Raw genomic sequence first — 16,491 nt, 5'->3', positions numbered from 1 at the left:
ACACTGAAACAATTTCTTTTATAGGCTCCTCTACATTCCAGAATTAGCGAGCAGCAGAAGCCCCACGCTGGGAACCCGAACTGTGGGCTCTTGCACACCAGCCCTGCGAGAGGGAAAAAAGTCAAGTTGACATGGGTCTCTTTCGCCTGAACAATTCAAATGAAAATATAAGGAGGAAGGCGGAGAGAGGAGACAAAACGAAGCTCGGAAAGACCGACTCCGAAGTCTGCAATAAAGATTAACTGGAAAAAAAAAATAAAAAAGGAAGTCCAGAGCAATTAAAACTCCTACCCCGGCTCATTAGTATTCATGACCGAATGTCCAGCTTTTCTGTTTATCTTTCTCCCAGGATCAATATCCGAGCAGCGTGGGCCTGGGAGGAGCCCAAGCCCGGCCCTGCGAGCGCCTGACCTTTCTCGCCCTCCATACAGGTCAGAGCATCTTCAGAACCGCCCGGCCAGCGCCGCGCCCCTGCTCATTAAAGCCACCATTCATCTGCCAGCGACGAGCGGGAGGGGGGACAGGCCCGGGGCGGGGGGTGGCGGGGAGCAGTGGGCAAACAGACCCAACCGACTCCAAAGAGTTTAGAGAAACCACAGCCGGCCACACCAACCACCACGGGCCCAGTGGGCCAGGAGTAAGAAAAGAAAACCAACGAGCTGCCTCTGCAGCAGGAGTGCCAGGGCCGCTCCCGGCCAGGCCCTTGCAGGCTCGGCCTGGTTCCAGACCCCACATTTTGGTGCTGGGGGTGGGGAGCGGGGGGGCAACACAAGAGCCCTCTTCGAAGCCCCCCCTCCCAAAGAGAACCCCAGGCCAGTCCCAGCCCAACAGTGGTCTGGAGCCTCCCCAGGCTTCGGCCGACGTCCCAGGGGCATCTCAGTGTCAGAGCCTTAGCCACAACTATTATATTTGAAATTATTATTATTGTATTATTTCTACACCCCCTTCCACCTTCTCTAGGGGCGCTGCGCGCCAATCTGTTCCCCAGAACCACCGGCTTGGCCTCAGGGATAGGAAACAAAAAACTGGCTTCAGAGGTTCGGAAAAGAGAGGACTGAGGCAGAGGCTGGAGAGGTGAGCTGTGTGAGTGTAGGGGAAAGTCAGCTCCCCCTGGTTTAACTGAGAGGTGCGGGGGCGCCCCCCCAACAACGCACCCCCGGCGGTCAGAAGGCAGGCGGGACCCTGTCGCCCATCGCATTCCCAGGGGAGTGGGTCCGAGGGACCCGGACTGCGGCAGCTCCCACCCAACTTAGTGTCAGGCTGGAGGCTTGAGGAGGGGGCCTCGGGGCCTGGCAAGCCGGGTCCCCTCGGAGAGAGGCTGGAGGAGGAGCGGGGGGAGCCAGGAATGCTCCGAGGGGCGAGAGCATCCATTGCAGGGGTCCTCAGACCACCTGCCCCAAATCTTAGTGGCTCATCGTGCTCACGCGAGCCCCGCAGTGGGGGCTGCGGGGATGTCAGAGGAGAGGAGTGTGTGTGTGTGTGTGTGTGTGTGTGTGTGTGTGTGTGAGAGAGAGAGAGAGAGAGAGACTCAGCCTGCCCGTTTGTGTGCACGCGCGCGAGGGAAGGGGCGCCCCTCGCTCCAGCCTGGCGGCTGCGCCAAACTTCATCCCAAGTGAGGGGCTGGCGAGATGCGGGATGCGGGCAAGACGCAGGAGGTGTCAGCTCTGCAAAAGCTTGTCGACCCCTGGGAACAAAAAAGGGAAACTTGCGAGGGCGAAGAGGGGGCCCCAGCACCGACCTTTCCCCGACTGGGCCCTGCTGGGGCGGGGCGGGAGGGGGAGGACCCGAGCCCCCGGGTACCCCTCCCGAGATCTGGGATGTGGCGGTGCAGGGGCGGGGCGGGGCGTGGGCGCTGCGGCCCCAGTCGCTCCACCGCCTTGACCGTGAACTCGAACCCTCGGGCTGCCCGGGTTCTAGTTTGCAGAAGCTCTCGTTGATAACACCCTGTTCAGATTGCCCAGCGCTGCCTTTTCGTTCTCAGGAGCCCAGCTGGACGCGCCTGAGGGTTTATGCCAGATTCCCGATTCAGTCTGGAAGGGTCTAGATTCTTCCCTAAAAGAAAAAACCCAGCAACAATCTGTTGGAGGCCTGGTGGGGGTGGGGATCGGGGTGGGGGTGGGGTAGGGTGGAGGAGGGTAGAAAAGAGGGAGACATTTCTCAGGCCCTGTTCTGAGCTGCCAGTTAAAAATAGAAACCATTCATTGCGGTCTGCTGGGGGTAGCTGTGGGCCCAGGCTCTCCAAGTTCCCGCGGAACGCGAGCGATACCAAACTCTAATCCATCAATCGGCAAGTATTTATTGAACGCCTACTTTGGATCCCTAGGGTCGCTTTACGGGGCACGTGTCCCTTAAAGTGAAAATGCATCCCATGGTTCGACTGGAGTCTTGGTGGGGTGTTATTTTGAGGCCTTTATTTCCCAGCTCTTGGACGCAGGCCTAGCGTTCCCTTTGGGTTATTTCCGCGGCGTGATGGTGTTGGGGGTTTAGGACCCGAGTCCCTAGTGAGAGAACACGGTGGATCCCCTCGGGTCCCGCTGTGCCACCGGGGGAGCTCATCAACGACCTACCAGAACCCCCTCCCGATGCCAGGCCCGCCGAGCCGGGAGGACCACCGGTCGCCTGGAAAGCCCGGGGCCTCCTAGCCCACCCCAGGTCTCCGGAGGACAGCAGGGAGCCCAGGGAAACCCGAATCTCCGGTCCAGCCTAGGATCTGCCCTTGATCTCAGTTTTGGGCGGAAAATACAAACGCCACTTGAGACTGAAAACATCCGTCTGAGAAAGAGACAAAGGGACCGGGTCGGGGCGGGAGGGGGGAGGAAGAGAGAAGGTGCCACCAAGAAAAGAAAGCGGGGCGCGGACAGCGTGGGACGGGTTCTGCTGGGCCTGTGACCTGCTTCCTTTCGGCCGGAGAACTGACCTGGGCTTTTGCTCCTGGAGTGACCTCCCCCCAGCACCGACCTCTCCACCCCGCCTCACCGGCCCGGAGCTTGATGTCCCATCACTGAACCCGGAGATACAGATGCCGAGATGCCAGTTATCACTGCGGTCATTAATAATGCAATGAGGATCACGATAATTAATAATAATAACGATGGGTCTCTCCCGAGGGGGCTGCAGCTGCCTCCAGATAAAGCGAGTCTCGCGTGGCGGGGAGTTTTATTCGGTGGTGGTGGATGGAGCGCAGCGGCAAAGGAGCGATTTTGGGAGATCTGAAGTTCAAGTTGACGGCGTTGACTCGCAGAAACGTGTCCCCCACCCCACCCCAGCCCCTGACCCGGTCCCTGCGGGCAGCTAACCAAGGGTGCAGCTCTGGTTCCCCTGAGGGGGTGCGGAAACTGGGCTCCGTTCGGTGTTTCCGGAGGCCAGGCGAGGGCAGGTTCGATTCGGGTCTGTTTAGGCAGGGGAGGGGGTGAGGGCGCCAGTACCCCTCTTCCATCCCAAGCCCAGGTACCTCGGGGCCACGCAAGATCTTGGGCGCCCTGCCCCCCACGCCTATCTCTGATGGTCTCACACCCTGACTATCCCTCTCCCCCATCTCTCTCCGGGTTGCATAGGGTCGACGTGAAAGGCCAAGACCCGGCCCCACTGTCGGATCTGTGACTTGTCTGGACAGAGCGGTGGGAGCAAGGCCTGGAGAACCTAGGGATGTTTTGCTGGAAAGCCGCCCCTCTCCGCCCTTCACATCCTAGGATGGACCAGGAGACCACTCCCAGGCTGTGGTCCTCCTCAGGGCCAGGCCCCTTCCCAGTTTTATTTCCTGCTGACAACCAGCATCAGCACCCCCAGACCTAAAAGGCCCCCAGGTAGCTCTCTGACTTCAGCTCTGCAAAGCCATCGGCCAATGCAAAGCTGGGAGACTGTCCTCTTCTCCGGCCTTCCTTCTTTCCCCAAAGGGAAAAATCCAAGGCCTCCAGTTAATACTTTAAAAAATAAAAGCACCGTCCTCACCAACATTCTCCTTAGGTTTGGGAGGTGTCTCAAAGCCAATAATTCCCACCAAAAAAAAAAAGTCTAAAACATTAAAACATCTAAAACCGACCATCTCATTCTTGCACAGTTATGATGAATATTTAATCTGATTCGTGCGCCCCCTCCCCCAGGGATGGGGGCTTTGAAAAAACTCACAGCTTACAATGTGTTCAATGAAATCTCCCAAGGATCAGTAACATATGCCAATTATTTTAATAATTTTCCTTAATATTATTAGGGGTTATAAATTTCATTTTAATAGGGGGTTGATTTCTTCAGGAGCTGGTGCGCAGGCAGTTCGCTGGGCCACTGGGGAGGGCTAGCCCGGTGGCCACTGTCACCCTCCTGGACACACACACAGCCCCCAGGCTAATGTCTTTCCTTCCCCATTGAATAGGTAGCATGGCCTCTGGGAGGACAGAGTTGCCCTTCTCCCCAAGCGGCCCTTCAGCCTCCCCTGCCTGTCCCTGCGGCTCAGCCCAGGGCCAGAGCGGGAGAGGAGCGCCAGCAGCCACAGCCACCCGCCCATCACCATCAGCTTCAGCCAGCAGAGCCCTGCGCGCCGCTGGGGGATCCTCTGGGGGTGTCGCCCCCCTGGCAACCAAACCTTTTCACCACTGGGTGGTGACTCCGGGCCTGCCAGGGTCTCTCTGAGCAACACGGATCCCCAGGAAGATGGAAATGTCCTGAAGCCTCAGGGATTTCAAAAAAGAAATGACCCCACTCCTACCCTTTGACTCTGAATGTTATTTTTGCCTTCTCCCTTAGAGCATCTTGTTTGAAAACTCTTGTGAAACTCTTTCAGGGGAGGGGAGTGAGGCTGCAAACCTTAGAGAAAAGCTGGTGGTTGGTCCTGTTGCCTCACTCATTTCCACCTGGCCGTTTCAGTCTCTGCAGCTTATTCTATTTGACTTCACGGAATTCTTGAAGAGGTTCTCTTTTATTGGGGGCCGATGGTTGGTGGTTTTCCTAAATCAAAGTGTAGTCTATTTGTCACCTTCCTCCCTTGAACATCGCACTTATGGGTGAGCAGTAGCTGGGCAGATAAGCAGGATGCCTTGAGCAAGCTGTTTAAAATTTCAAGGAAGGAAAAAAAAAAAAAAAACTTTTAGTAGAAAGGGGCCCTTAAACTATCATCATTGAACCAAGTTCAAAAACAAAGGACTCAGCTCAGTTTTAAACCTGCAATTAAAAATAACTGTACCTCCGCTTTTCAGAGGGAGGGAGAGGAAAGGGGGCAGGGAAGAGAGGAAACAAAGAATAAGGAAATGGTTAGTGCTCTTCAGTCCAGTCCAAACAGCCGAAAGAAAGGCACCGCCTCAGATAATGGAGCCATTAGAAGCTCGGAAGGTTCCTGCAGGCGGGTCCTTGCAGTGGCTGTCCAAAAATGTAATTCACTCTCAGCTACAGAAACAAAGGACATACAAAATAATTTGGAGACTTTCTGCCAGAGAGGCAGTTTGGCCCAGTTTCTAGGCATACACCTTCCCCCTGAATTCGAGGTGGTGCCTCCCATTCAATGAGGCAGCTGACCCAGACCCCTATCAGCCCTCTGCTTACTCCTGCCCATTTCCTTGAGTAACTTTGCTAGGAAAAAAAAAAAGTATGTTCGTGCAGTTTCAACACATTTTATTATATTTCTGTATGCATTACTCTCAAAACATATCACAAGAAATGATCAAACCACTTAAAACCTTCAAATAAAAAAATCTGAAACAGTTTATGCCCACAATTGTACATATTTATAGTTAAGAAACATTCTTTATAAATATTGTTTCCTCTGTAGCAAGTTAATACCATAATTTAATTACAAATGGATAAATATGGTAACGGGTATTTACAGAAGGAAGGGTGTTATTACGGAAAAAGCTAACAGCACGACGTTTACTTCCCCCCCCTCCCCACAATCTTTCATACAGGAACTAACAAATTGAACTTGCAAAAGCACTAAAACATCACATGTAAACCCAGCTAACAGAAAAATACATTCACAAGCGTTGGTGGCGGTGATGTGGATGTGAGTGCTGTGGATCTGCATGTTGAAGAAACAGAAGGGAGACTTTGGCACGGCTTTTTTTTTTTTTTTTTTTTTCCAGTCTATAGTTGCATGAAGTTTACAATCAAGTTGCCTCATAAAAAGGAACACAATATTCAATACCACAATACAAAAGAAACCATTTTCTTCCACATTACTTAAAAAGAAACCGGGGAAATTAAAAAGAGAAAAAGAAAGAAGCCCATCGCTTGGGGAAGGGAAGGGGAGAGAGGCAGGAGGAACAAAATCCCGGAGAATTACAAATGGACAAACTTCTATACACCAAGAAGCCATTAAAACCACCTCGGAGAAGAGAGGAGTCCGCTATGTACAGTTTGTCAGAAGACTGGGAAAGGCGTGGGGAGGGAAAGGGGCGTGGAGGGAGGCAAAGGGGAGGTTTGGGTCAATATTTTTATGGGTTTTTTAAAATGATTTTTTATTTTTTATTTATTTTATATTTTTAGCTTTAAAGATTCCGGAAGGGATATCATTGCTTTTCATGCCTAGATTATTTAAAAAAAAAAAAAAAAACCAACAACAACAACAAGAACTTTTAAAAATCCTTCTGCTGGTAAAATCATTTTCATCATCATAAAAATCAGATTGGGAATTTTAACACCGATCACCGGGGTGCTCTCGGCGCTGTTACCAGTAGAGGGACCGAGGCAGCCCCGCCCCGGCCTCTCACACGTACCATTCATTGAAGTTGGAGGACAGGCCGCCGTGGCCCCCGGCTGTCCCGCTGCCCCCGCCGGAGCTGCCGCCGCCGCCGCCCCCGCCCGCCCCGCCGCCGCCGCCTCCCCCGCCGCCTCCACCGGAGCTGCCGCCCGCGCCTCCACTCCGGTGCACCGCGGACACGGCCGCCGCCGCCGCAGCCGCTGCTGCAGCCGCTGCCGCCGCCGGGGAGAGAGTGGAACTGCTCTGGGGCTCGGCGCTGGGCGACACCAGCCCCGGGGGCGTGGACGACTCGTAGCCGGAGCTGGCGGCCGGGGACGACTCGGAGCCCTGCGGGGAGGACTCATGGACCTGCAAGACAAAAGCCGGGAGGGGAGACCAAAGGGGACTGGGTGTGAGTGCAGCTGCTGTGGGGCCGGGCCTCCCCCACCACCAGAAGTGCCCCCCCATCCCCAGAAGTGTCCCCCCACCTATCCCCCTGGGGGCCCGGCCGGGACACTCGGCTTTCCCCCACCACCCCGGGGCCGGCGGTTGAGCCCGGCCGCCTCGCCCTCCTCGCGCCTGCCCGGCGGTACCTTCATGTGTTTCCGCAGAGAGCTGGGGTGCGTGTACGACTTGTCACACATCTTGCACAGATAGGGCTTATCCGAGGTGTGCACGTGCATGTGCTTCTTCCTGTCGCTGCTGTTGGCGAAGCGCCGGTCACAGCCCTCGAACTCACACTGGAAGGGCTTCTCCCCTGTGGACACGAACACGCGCGCTGGCTGCCGGCGCGCCCGGAGACCACCACCACCAGCCCCCGCGCCCCCGGGAACCCCTACCTTCCACCCCACCCCTTGGCCTTGAAGGGGACCAGGCCTCCGGGAGGAGAAAAGAGGGGCGACAAGGGCCTGGGGCTCCCTTGCGCCTTCCCACCTGACCGCCGCGCTTTTACTTCCTATTTTACTTTTCTTCTAGGCTGACTCGCGTTTCCTCACATCTCTGATCAAGTTGGGGTAGCCCCCACCCCACCCCCCAGCCCTGCCTAACTGCCTTTCTTACAGGGCTTCTTGGACTCGCGGCTTCTAACAAGTTGGTCTCGCCATGGAGAAGCTGTTATTATGACAAAATATTTGGGGCATTATCAGAATCACACAGGCTGCTGTCGGCTTCTCTCTGGGGCCAGTAGGCAATTACATTTGGAGATGCTGTGTGTTGTTTGGGGACCGTACTGTGGATAGCGACTGAGCCAGCATTTTTTTTTTTTTCCCATCCAAAATTCTGCAGATTGAATTAACCAATAATTCTCGGTGCACTCCTAGCCTTTTGAAGACAACTTGGGGGAAGAGAGAAATATGAGATAAGGCAGCACTTGAGAGAGATTGCAGAGAGGCGCAGGCTGGGCCGTGGGGGTGGGGGGATCAGCCAAGGCTTTCAGAAACTCCCCTGTTTAAATTTTCTGGCGGTCCCCGCATTCTGTTGCCAGAATTCCAAATGCTTGGAGTCATTTAGAGGTGTGAAAACTCCAACATTGTTCCACTTGGAGAGGGGATCATTTAACGTTAAATTCCATTAGCACCTAAATTGTTTCTTAAAGACATCCGCTCAGACGCAGGACTCGAAAGCGAGCATTTCATGCAAATATATTTCTCAAATTTTAAACCTTGTTAAAAGCTTGTCTCGCACCTCGGCTGCCTCCCTTCCCGGAAGAGAACAATAGGCCGCTGGCGCACCCCCACTTCGGAGTAAATATTGACGGGGGAAGTTGCTAAAACATTTGGCTTTCTTTTAGGAAATCGTCTGGCACGATTTTGGCTGGGACCTGGTCATAGATGAATAATCTATGAGGCGAGAGGCGCGTTCTTTCTCGGCGCTCTCTTCTCACGCGATTGCCCCGCGGGGCCGCGCCGCCCCGGGCTTTCGTTGACCCGGCTGTCGGTCCAAGTTTGGAATCGCAAACCCTCTGGTGCCCCTTAAGAGAATTTCACAGACTGCTGCGAACCCACCGTAAAGCTCCGCGACCCACCTCGAGATGGGCTTTAAAAACACTTTAAAAACGAGAAACGCTTTACAGCTTCGGCTCACACCAGACTCATTTTTTAATGGGAAACAGTCCGGGTAAGGACGTCTGGGCCCGTAGTAAAAAAAAAAAAAAGTGGAAAAACACATAAGCCACTCAAAACGCAGACGCACACCCGGAGCAGAAAAGCACATTCAGACAAGCTGGCAAAATCCTCTCTAGGCTCGATTCCCGGGCACCGAGTTGGAGGCTACTTTTATTTTCTGCGTTCTGTTTAGGACGGAAATTATTCACCGAAGCTGAGCCAACGAAGCAGTTGCATCACCCGAAGCATGCATTTGATGTTACCTCGATCATTTAAAACTCAATTTCCGCACATGGAAAAAACCCAGCCCAATAATAATATTCTTTCATTCGCCAACAACAACAAGCCGCTGGCTCTCTCTCGCACACACGAAAACATCTCCCGTTCCAGGGCAGGGGATGGCGGTCGGCGCGTTTCTCCCCGCCAGCTAACCACGGCTTCTCTCCCTTCTGCTCCCAGACCCCGACCCGACCCACGCGGTTACCTGTGTGGGTCCTTTTGTGGATCTTTAGGTTCTCAGAGCGCGCGAAGACCTTGCCGCAGCCCGGGAAGGGGCAGGGGAAAGGCTTCTCGCCGGTGTGCACGCGGATGTGGTTGACCAGTTTGTATTTGGCCTTGAAAGGTTTGCCCTCGCGCGGACACTCCTCCCAGAAGCAGACGTGGTTGCTCTGCTCCGGGCCGCCGACGTGCTCCACCGAGACGTGGGTCACCAGCTCGTGCATGGTGCTGAAAGTTTTGTTGCAGCTCTTCTTCGGGTTACTCAGCTGCTCGGGGTCGATCCACTTGCAGATGAGCTCTTGCTTGATGCACTGCTGCCGCATGTAGCGGAAAAAGGCACCAGGGTGATGGTGGTGGTGGTGATGGTGGGCCGCGGCCGCTGCCATGTTCATCCCCATGTTCATATTCATGGGGCCGTACTGGTTGTGGAGCTGCGCCGCCGAGTAGGGGTCGGTCCGCGGGCTGGCCACCTGGCGGTACTGCTCCGAGCGCCCGAACACCTCGCCGGGCAGCCCGAGGCGCATCTGCCCGTTGAGCACATTCTGCGAGCCGTGCGGCCCGTGCTGCTCCGGGAGGCCGGGGAAGAGGAGGTGGCCCTGCGCGTCCGAGTGCGCGTGGTGCAGGCCGCCGGCCCCCGGCCCGAACAGCCCGTGCTGCCCGCCGCCGGGCGCCGAGTCGCCAAAACCGCGGCTGCGGAACAGGAAGTCCCGGGTGGAGTTAAAGGGTGGCCCGGAGTAGGAGCCGACATGCGCGGCGTGCGGCCCGAGCGCGGCGGCTGCCGCGGCGGCCGCTGCAGACCCGGGGTAGGCGCCGGGGCCCTGCGACGTGAACGCCGAGCTCTGGCCCGGGGACAACTCGTGCGCCCCCGGGTTGAGCTTGAAGGCGCCCATGTGAGCAGCCGCTGAGTCCACGAAGCCGTTCTGCGCCGCCGCCAGGCTCAGTTCGCGGTCTTGCATCTCCGCGGCCGCGGCGGCCGCCGCCGCAGCCGAGTGGTGATGGTGGCGCGCGAAGCTGCCCACCCCGATGGCCGGGAACTGCGGCCCCGCGTCCAGGAGCATGGCCAGCGCGCCCGCCCGCCCCGCCGGCCCCGGCGAACCCCGCGCTTCCTCGGCTCCCACTCCCGCCCCGCTCGCGGGGCTGCGTCCAAAGGCCGCCCGGCTCCAAGCGCAGGCGGCGGCGGCGGTGGTGGCGGCGGCTTCAGTCCCGCGAGCGGCGCTCCTGCGCCCGCCGCCTCCGCCGCCGCCTGGATGTGCCTCGGGCGGCCGGACGCGGAGCGAAGGCGCGGAGAGGAAGAGGAGGAGGAGGCGGCGGCGGCGGCGGAGGAGGCGCGGGAGGAGGAGGAGGAGGTGGTGGAGAAGAGTCCAAAGCCAGGCGGAGAACCAAAGTGTATTAAAGGAGCTGCGGCGGGGGCGGGCGGGCAGGGCAGGGGAGGGCGGGCGGGAGGAGGGAGCAGGAGGGAGGCGTGGGGAACCGAGCAGAGAGGGGGGTCGGCGGGGGGCGAGCGCAGCGCCGCGGCCCCCACCCCTGCGCGCACTCGCGCGCGCACGCACTCACTCGCTCGCTCGCCCGCCCGCCCCGCGGTCCCGGGGCCCGGCAGCGCCAAGCGGCGCCTGCAGAATGCGATCACCGCCGCAGCAGGGCCAAGGTGCCCGAGCGCGCCAGCCGCGCGCGGCACGGGCAGGCGGGCGAGGCGGGGACCGCGGAGCCCTCGGCGATTCGGCGGCCCAGCCCGGCGGGGCCCGCGGCTCCACCCGGCCGCGGCGGGGGTGCTGGGAGCGGCGGACGGAGGCCGGGCGCCCTCTCCACGGCGCGCTCGCTCGGCCGCTCCCTCCCCCGCGGCCCTGCCCGCGCCGCCCCGCGCGCGGCGGGTATTGTTTGGCTCGGCGGCCGCGGTGTTTAGCCCTCCGCGTCCTCCGCGCTTGGCATTGGCTGCGCCTCACGTAGTAAACTCGCGAGCGGCCCCGGATTCCCCCAGATGAAGGAGGCTGCCGCGCTGCTCCGTCTTTCTTTAAGTTGTGCGGGAGAAGGAGGCGGGGGAGAAGGGGGGCTGTGGGAGGGGAGAAGGCGAAGGCGGGGAGGAGGGGGAGGCTGGACTCAAAAACAATAACAATACCAAAAAAAAAAGTATTCTCCAGCTCGCTCGCTCCCTCCCTCTCTCTCTCCTATCGGCCCGGGAATCCCGGGCCTGGAGGGGCGGCCGCACCCGCCAAAACCGAGCGGAGTTCGGAGCAAGTGCCCAAGCGGAGGGCGAAGTGCGTGTCCCCGCTTTGGGCTGCGGTGGGCTCCGACCGCCACCGCCACCACCACCGCCTCCGCCTCTGTTTATTTCACGGGGCGCAGCCAAAGCCGCAGCCTTTAATTTTTTTATTTTTTTGTCTCCTCCTTTTCCTCTCCCCTCCCCCTCGCCCCCGCGTCTCCCGCCCCAGCCTCCCTCCTTCGCGCTCCCGGACCGGCCTCCTGCTCACACCGCCCCTTTAGCGGCGGCTCCAGCCCCGCCCTCCCACTCGCCCGGCGCCACCATTGGCCGCTGCCGTGCCGTCAATCCAGCGCCCCCGCCCCGAGGCCGGCCCGCCCCCTCCGCCCGGGCGCCGCAGCAGCTCCCCGCGGCCCCAGCCGCCGCGGATGGTGGCAGCCCTCCGGGTTCGCCGGCCTCTCCCTCCGCATCCCCGTGCGCCTGGGCGCGACGGCTCCTCGTCCTGCGGGCTGAGGCGCTCCCCCGAGCCCGGTGGCCGGCCGAGCGAGGGTCTGGGCCGCGGGGGTGGGGTGGGGTCACAGTGCCCTTGGTTGCGTACTCTGCGCCCACGCCCTCCCGTAGAAGCCACCGTTTCTCCGGGGACCGAAAGCGGGCACCTCTGGTTGCTCGAGAACGTGGCTAGCGACCGGGCCCGCGAGGTGGGAGGTTCTGTGCGCCGGGAGGCTACAGCCCCAGTGCCCCGCCTGGAGGGCGCCGGGGGGCGCGCGGCTCAGGGGCAGATCTCCGGACGTGTTGGCACGCTCCTGATCCGCGCCCACCTCCCCAACACACACTTTTGTCGACTTGTCCTGGGGTAGTGAACACACAGGTGCAGGATGGGGAGGGGGGTGGCTAGAAAAAACAGACGTGCCCTTCCCTCCCACCCTTCTGGACACTCACCCAAACGCCGCCCCCTCCCCGGCCGCGGCCCCCACCCGGCGCTCGGCGCGCTCCACTCCTCCGGCCGCTCGCGTCCCTCTCTGATTAAGGCTGTAAACACTGGGCAGCGGCCCCCGCGAGGGAGGGGATTGTTTGGAAGCGGTTTAAAGACAGTGTCACCCTCGGGGTGGGTGCCCATAAGTCCGGGCCTCTGCCACTGTAGGGTGGGAGGTGTGGGGACGCCGGAGGCGCCCGGCCAAGCCAGGCTCAGGCTGGAGTTCGGCCGAGGGTCAGGCTCATCAGAGTCCCGGGAAAAGAGATCTCCAGACTGGTAGGGCTCAAACCTAGAAGATATTTATAAATCATTCTCCAGAAGCGAGAACCCCCACCCCCGCAGCCCTCCGCTCTAGCCGATGGCGGGGCCCGAGGCTGCTCTCTGGGTCCCAGGTCCCCGGTTGGCCGCTGAGGACGTTTCCCGTCCCGAGGCCGAAAGCTCGCGCTCTGGAGGTAACCGGAGAGGAAGCGACGGGCCGCGGAGGCTGCGGAGGTGCGAATGGAAGGCCCGAGGCCAGCGCCTTTCTTCGCCTAGCTAGCAGAAAGAACTGCTTTTAAAAATAAAAATCTCTGGGAGTTGAAATAAAATTCAAGGAAGAAAATAATCAACACGCATTTCAAATTTTCAAGTTGAAATTAAGGCCATCAAAAAAAAAAAAAAAGAAAAAGAAAACGCGGGAAGAGAACTCCAGCAGGCGATCTGGAGCAGAACCCGGCCCTTGCGCTCGCACAACGCAGCCTCTCCCGGCTTGAGCGGGTCCCTAAAGATCCGAGCTGACCGCAGCCCCGCGCACAAGGGGCCCGGTGCCCTCCGGCTGCCCGCCTTCCCTGCCCCTGCCCCGGGGCTGGGGGCGAGGAGGAGGAAAGCTCGGGCTTCTTGTCTGAAAGCCCGGGATTTTGCTCGGAAGCTGGGGCTTCTCGACTTTTCTGAAAGAAGGAAATGTTCCTTCTCTGCGCACACCTTTCCCTCTGTCAGGGGGGAGGGGAAGGCAAATGTCAAACTGCCCCTCGAGGCAGAAAGGGACCAGGGAGAGAGAAAGAGAGAGAGAAATACGCCAGGCAGAAGGGCTGCCCTGATACAGTGAATCTGCCCAAGGCACAGCCTTTCACACTTGTTTCTTGTATTCATCAATTTGTATGGAGGGGTAGGAGGGGGGAGAATTGGCAAAGCTTACCCCGAAAGTATTTCCCAAAGAAAATATTTTCTTAGAAATAATGGTCGTGAGAATAACAATCCTGCATGTCCGCAAACCTCACTCTTCTTCTTCCAAACCATCAGACTTCTCCAAGTTTTCCTTCCTTCCCACGGACTCGCCCCCGCCGCCCTCCTCTGTCCCCTCCTCCCCGCCCCGTTCTCTCCTTTCGCTTGGATTCCCCCTTCTCGGCGCCCGTTGCGGGCCGAAGCCGCTGGGCGCTCGCGGGCCCAGGATCCAGGGGCCGCGCGGCCGGGCGGTGGGACGGACGGCTGATCCCCGCTGGGGATCCGGCGGCCTGGGCGCTCCTGGCTCTTCGTTCCCGGCTCCAGTTCACCTCTCTCTCTCTGCAGGACACGCAGGAGCTGAGCCAAGTTCAAAGTCACGTCGCCGTCTCCTCTTAGAAGTGCTTTATTTCTCCACAAACCGCGGAACTCCTTCGCTTCAAGACACAGTTTTTGTTTTTGTTTTTAAGGGAAGGAGAGGGGGGAGAGAGAGAGAGAGAGAGAGAGAGATCAAGAAAGCAAGGGATAGAGAGAAAGAAAAAAGAAAAAAAACCTGAAAGGCTTTCAGAGTCATTGCCTCAAAAGTACCTTTGAGGTCCTTGGCCAAGGAAAAAAACCCAGCCGACTTCCGCACCCTGAGAGTGAAATTCAGTTTTTCAACAGGTTTCTAGAAGGGCCCGCCGTGTTGGTGTCAGAACCCGGGGACCCCTAACCATCTCCATCGGGCAAACGTTTGCTCTCTTTCTAAGTTTTCCAAAATTGAGCTTTTCAGATGTCCTGGGGCCAGCACAGGGCTAGGCCAGCGAGACTCCAGGCTTCTCCGTATATGGATGGTCCCAGGGCTGGCAACCCTTTCCCCAACAAGTGGAGAGAATGGCAGTGTAGTAGAGAATTCGGATTGTCTTCAAAACAAACAAACAAAAACAAAACAAAAAAAAACACACAAGAACACCAGTAAATCCCATCAAACACCCGGGCACTCATTCACTGAACACCTCGTTGCGGTTTGTGGGCCTCTGTAAACGGGTGACTGGCTTCTTTTGTCGTATGCTGAGTATTTTGTGTACATATGCCTACAAACAATGCAGAGGCACACACAGGGTACTCACATGCTCAGGTACATCTTGTTGGCCAGGAGAAGCCAAAAACAAACAAGCAAACAAAAGGGATCTTTATATTGGAAAGCAGAAACACTGGGTGAACATACCACTCAACCTTCTAATTTTCCTCTTAAGGGAAAAGATGGAAATGGAGGAAGAGATGGGAGAAAAAATGTGGAATTGACTGTCCATATACACTGGGCCAAAAAAAAGTGGGGGGATTTCACAGGATTTCAGCACTGTCCTCTGCATCACAGACACTCATAAATTCAACAAGATCATCAACAGGATATTAAGTTGCAGGTCACCTTTGATTCAGCCTCTCAGTCACTCCTGGGCTGGGCGACCCCTGACCCATGAAGGACCACATGTGTGGTGGGGGACCCCCTCCCCTGTAAAACCCACCTAGAACAAAAGAGCTTTGTCCGAGGTTTAGAGAAGTGTAATGTAAAAGAAGGGGAAATTGTGAAAATCTCAGCCAATGTTGTAACTTTTAAATACCATTTTTAAAAAGGGGGAGCTTTAGTGGAAGCAGGGAGTATCAGGGGATAAGGCCCTCTCTAGCCTGCTAAAAGAACTTTTCTACAGTTAAAATTTACTATTCTGTAACCGGGCTTATAAAAATTCTCTCTATAAAATATATGTTCACCAGCAGTTTAGTGAGAGATGCAAATGTTTGTATATTTGTCATTAGGGACTCAGAAAGAAAAAAAAAAAAAAACAGAAGCCAACATTTCTGGGTGACAGTGGTTGTGCTTTTGCAAAACGAGAGGACTAACTGTCTTTACTTTGTCTCCTTTCCTGATGGGAGAGTTTCTACTGCTGTAAAACAAAAACAAAACTAACCCCCCAAAACAGAAGGCAATGGCTTACATCAATGTGTTTAATTATTTTGAGGGCAGTTATCCTTTGGGCTCCCAGGCAAACTACAGCCAGAGAGGCTGAATACCGGTGACAGGCGAGCAGCTTTCCAATAAACTGCAGTGTTATTGCAATAGACTTTGTAATACAATTTATGCTGTCATTCATAAATAACAATGCCATATGTCAACCATATTGCTTACACAAGTAAATCCGTCAATGTGTCAGTATTTGATTTATCTCAACAGCTTCTTCAAATATTGAAGTATACATATTGGAAGGGGTATGGAATGAGGGGAAACTACTCACAAAATTTGAGATTAGAAATAAAAGAACTTCTGCTTCTCCTTTATTCCCCATCCAAAAACATTCTAAAGAGTAAAGCATGAGGGAGGAGGAGAAATACATCTTGGAGCCAACATAAAGAAGTATTGGGTGGTTACATGAACTGTGAACAGGTAAGGGGGTTTCTGCTTACTGTTTAGACCTTCTGAACATATTTTAAAAGACGACAATTAGGGATTTTGCAAGAAATTACCAATCTTAACAGTTGAATGTGGGTCAAAGGCCATTCAACAATGCCCACCCCTCAGGATAACAAATGATAACCAAATGATAATATTTGATGACAGGTCAATCTTACTGATTTTTTTCGAAAGAGGCAGAATTTTTCAAGGTTTTTAAGTACTAAGGTCAGGTGTAAATGGGATGAGTCCAGTTCTTGAGTATCCAAAACAAATGAATAAACAAATCCCAAGGTTCCAGTGATGGCTTCCCACCCCAGGCCTCTGGGTTTTTTGGTTTGGTTTTGAATCCTCATGAAGTCCATGTTCATGGGACAGGGATCAAAAACTATCAAGAAGCACTCATCTGTCTACTCTCAGCCTCACACATGTTCGAGGAGT

The 16,491-nt window shown here is 56.3% G+C and overlaps 1 protein-coding gene across 1 annotated transcript; it reads right to left on the bottom strand.

Annotated features, from left to right (window-relative positions):
* Window positions 1-6,035: 6,035 nt before the first annotated feature.
* ZIC2 (Zic family zinc finger 2) lies at window positions 6,036-10,764 on the bottom strand. The gene is made up of 3 exons (XM_086330448.1): window positions 9,248-10,764; window positions 7,255-7,418; window positions 6,036-7,030 (listed from the first exon to the last, which is right to left on the bottom strand). Exons 1-3 carry the CDS (start codon window positions 10,317-10,319, stop codon window positions 6,689-6,691), a joined length of 1,578 nt encoding a protein of 525 aa, XP_086186574.1. The 5' UTR covers window positions 10,320-10,764; the 3' UTR covers window positions 6,036-6,688.
* Between the last annotated feature and the right edge of the window lie 5,727 nt (window positions 10,765-16,491).

The sequence above is a fragment of the Bos grunniens genome, chromosome 12, assembly GCF_055505025.1.
Source record: "Bos grunniens cultivar Pamir isolate PY7600 chromosome 12, Bosgru_T2T1.0, whole genome shotgun sequence".
Classification (NCBI taxonomy): Eukaryota; Metazoa; Chordata; class Mammalia; order Artiodactyla; family Bovidae; genus Bos; species Bos grunniens.
Note: the sequence above shows the minus strand (reverse complement) of the source record. Positions and strands in the feature narration are given on the sequence as shown.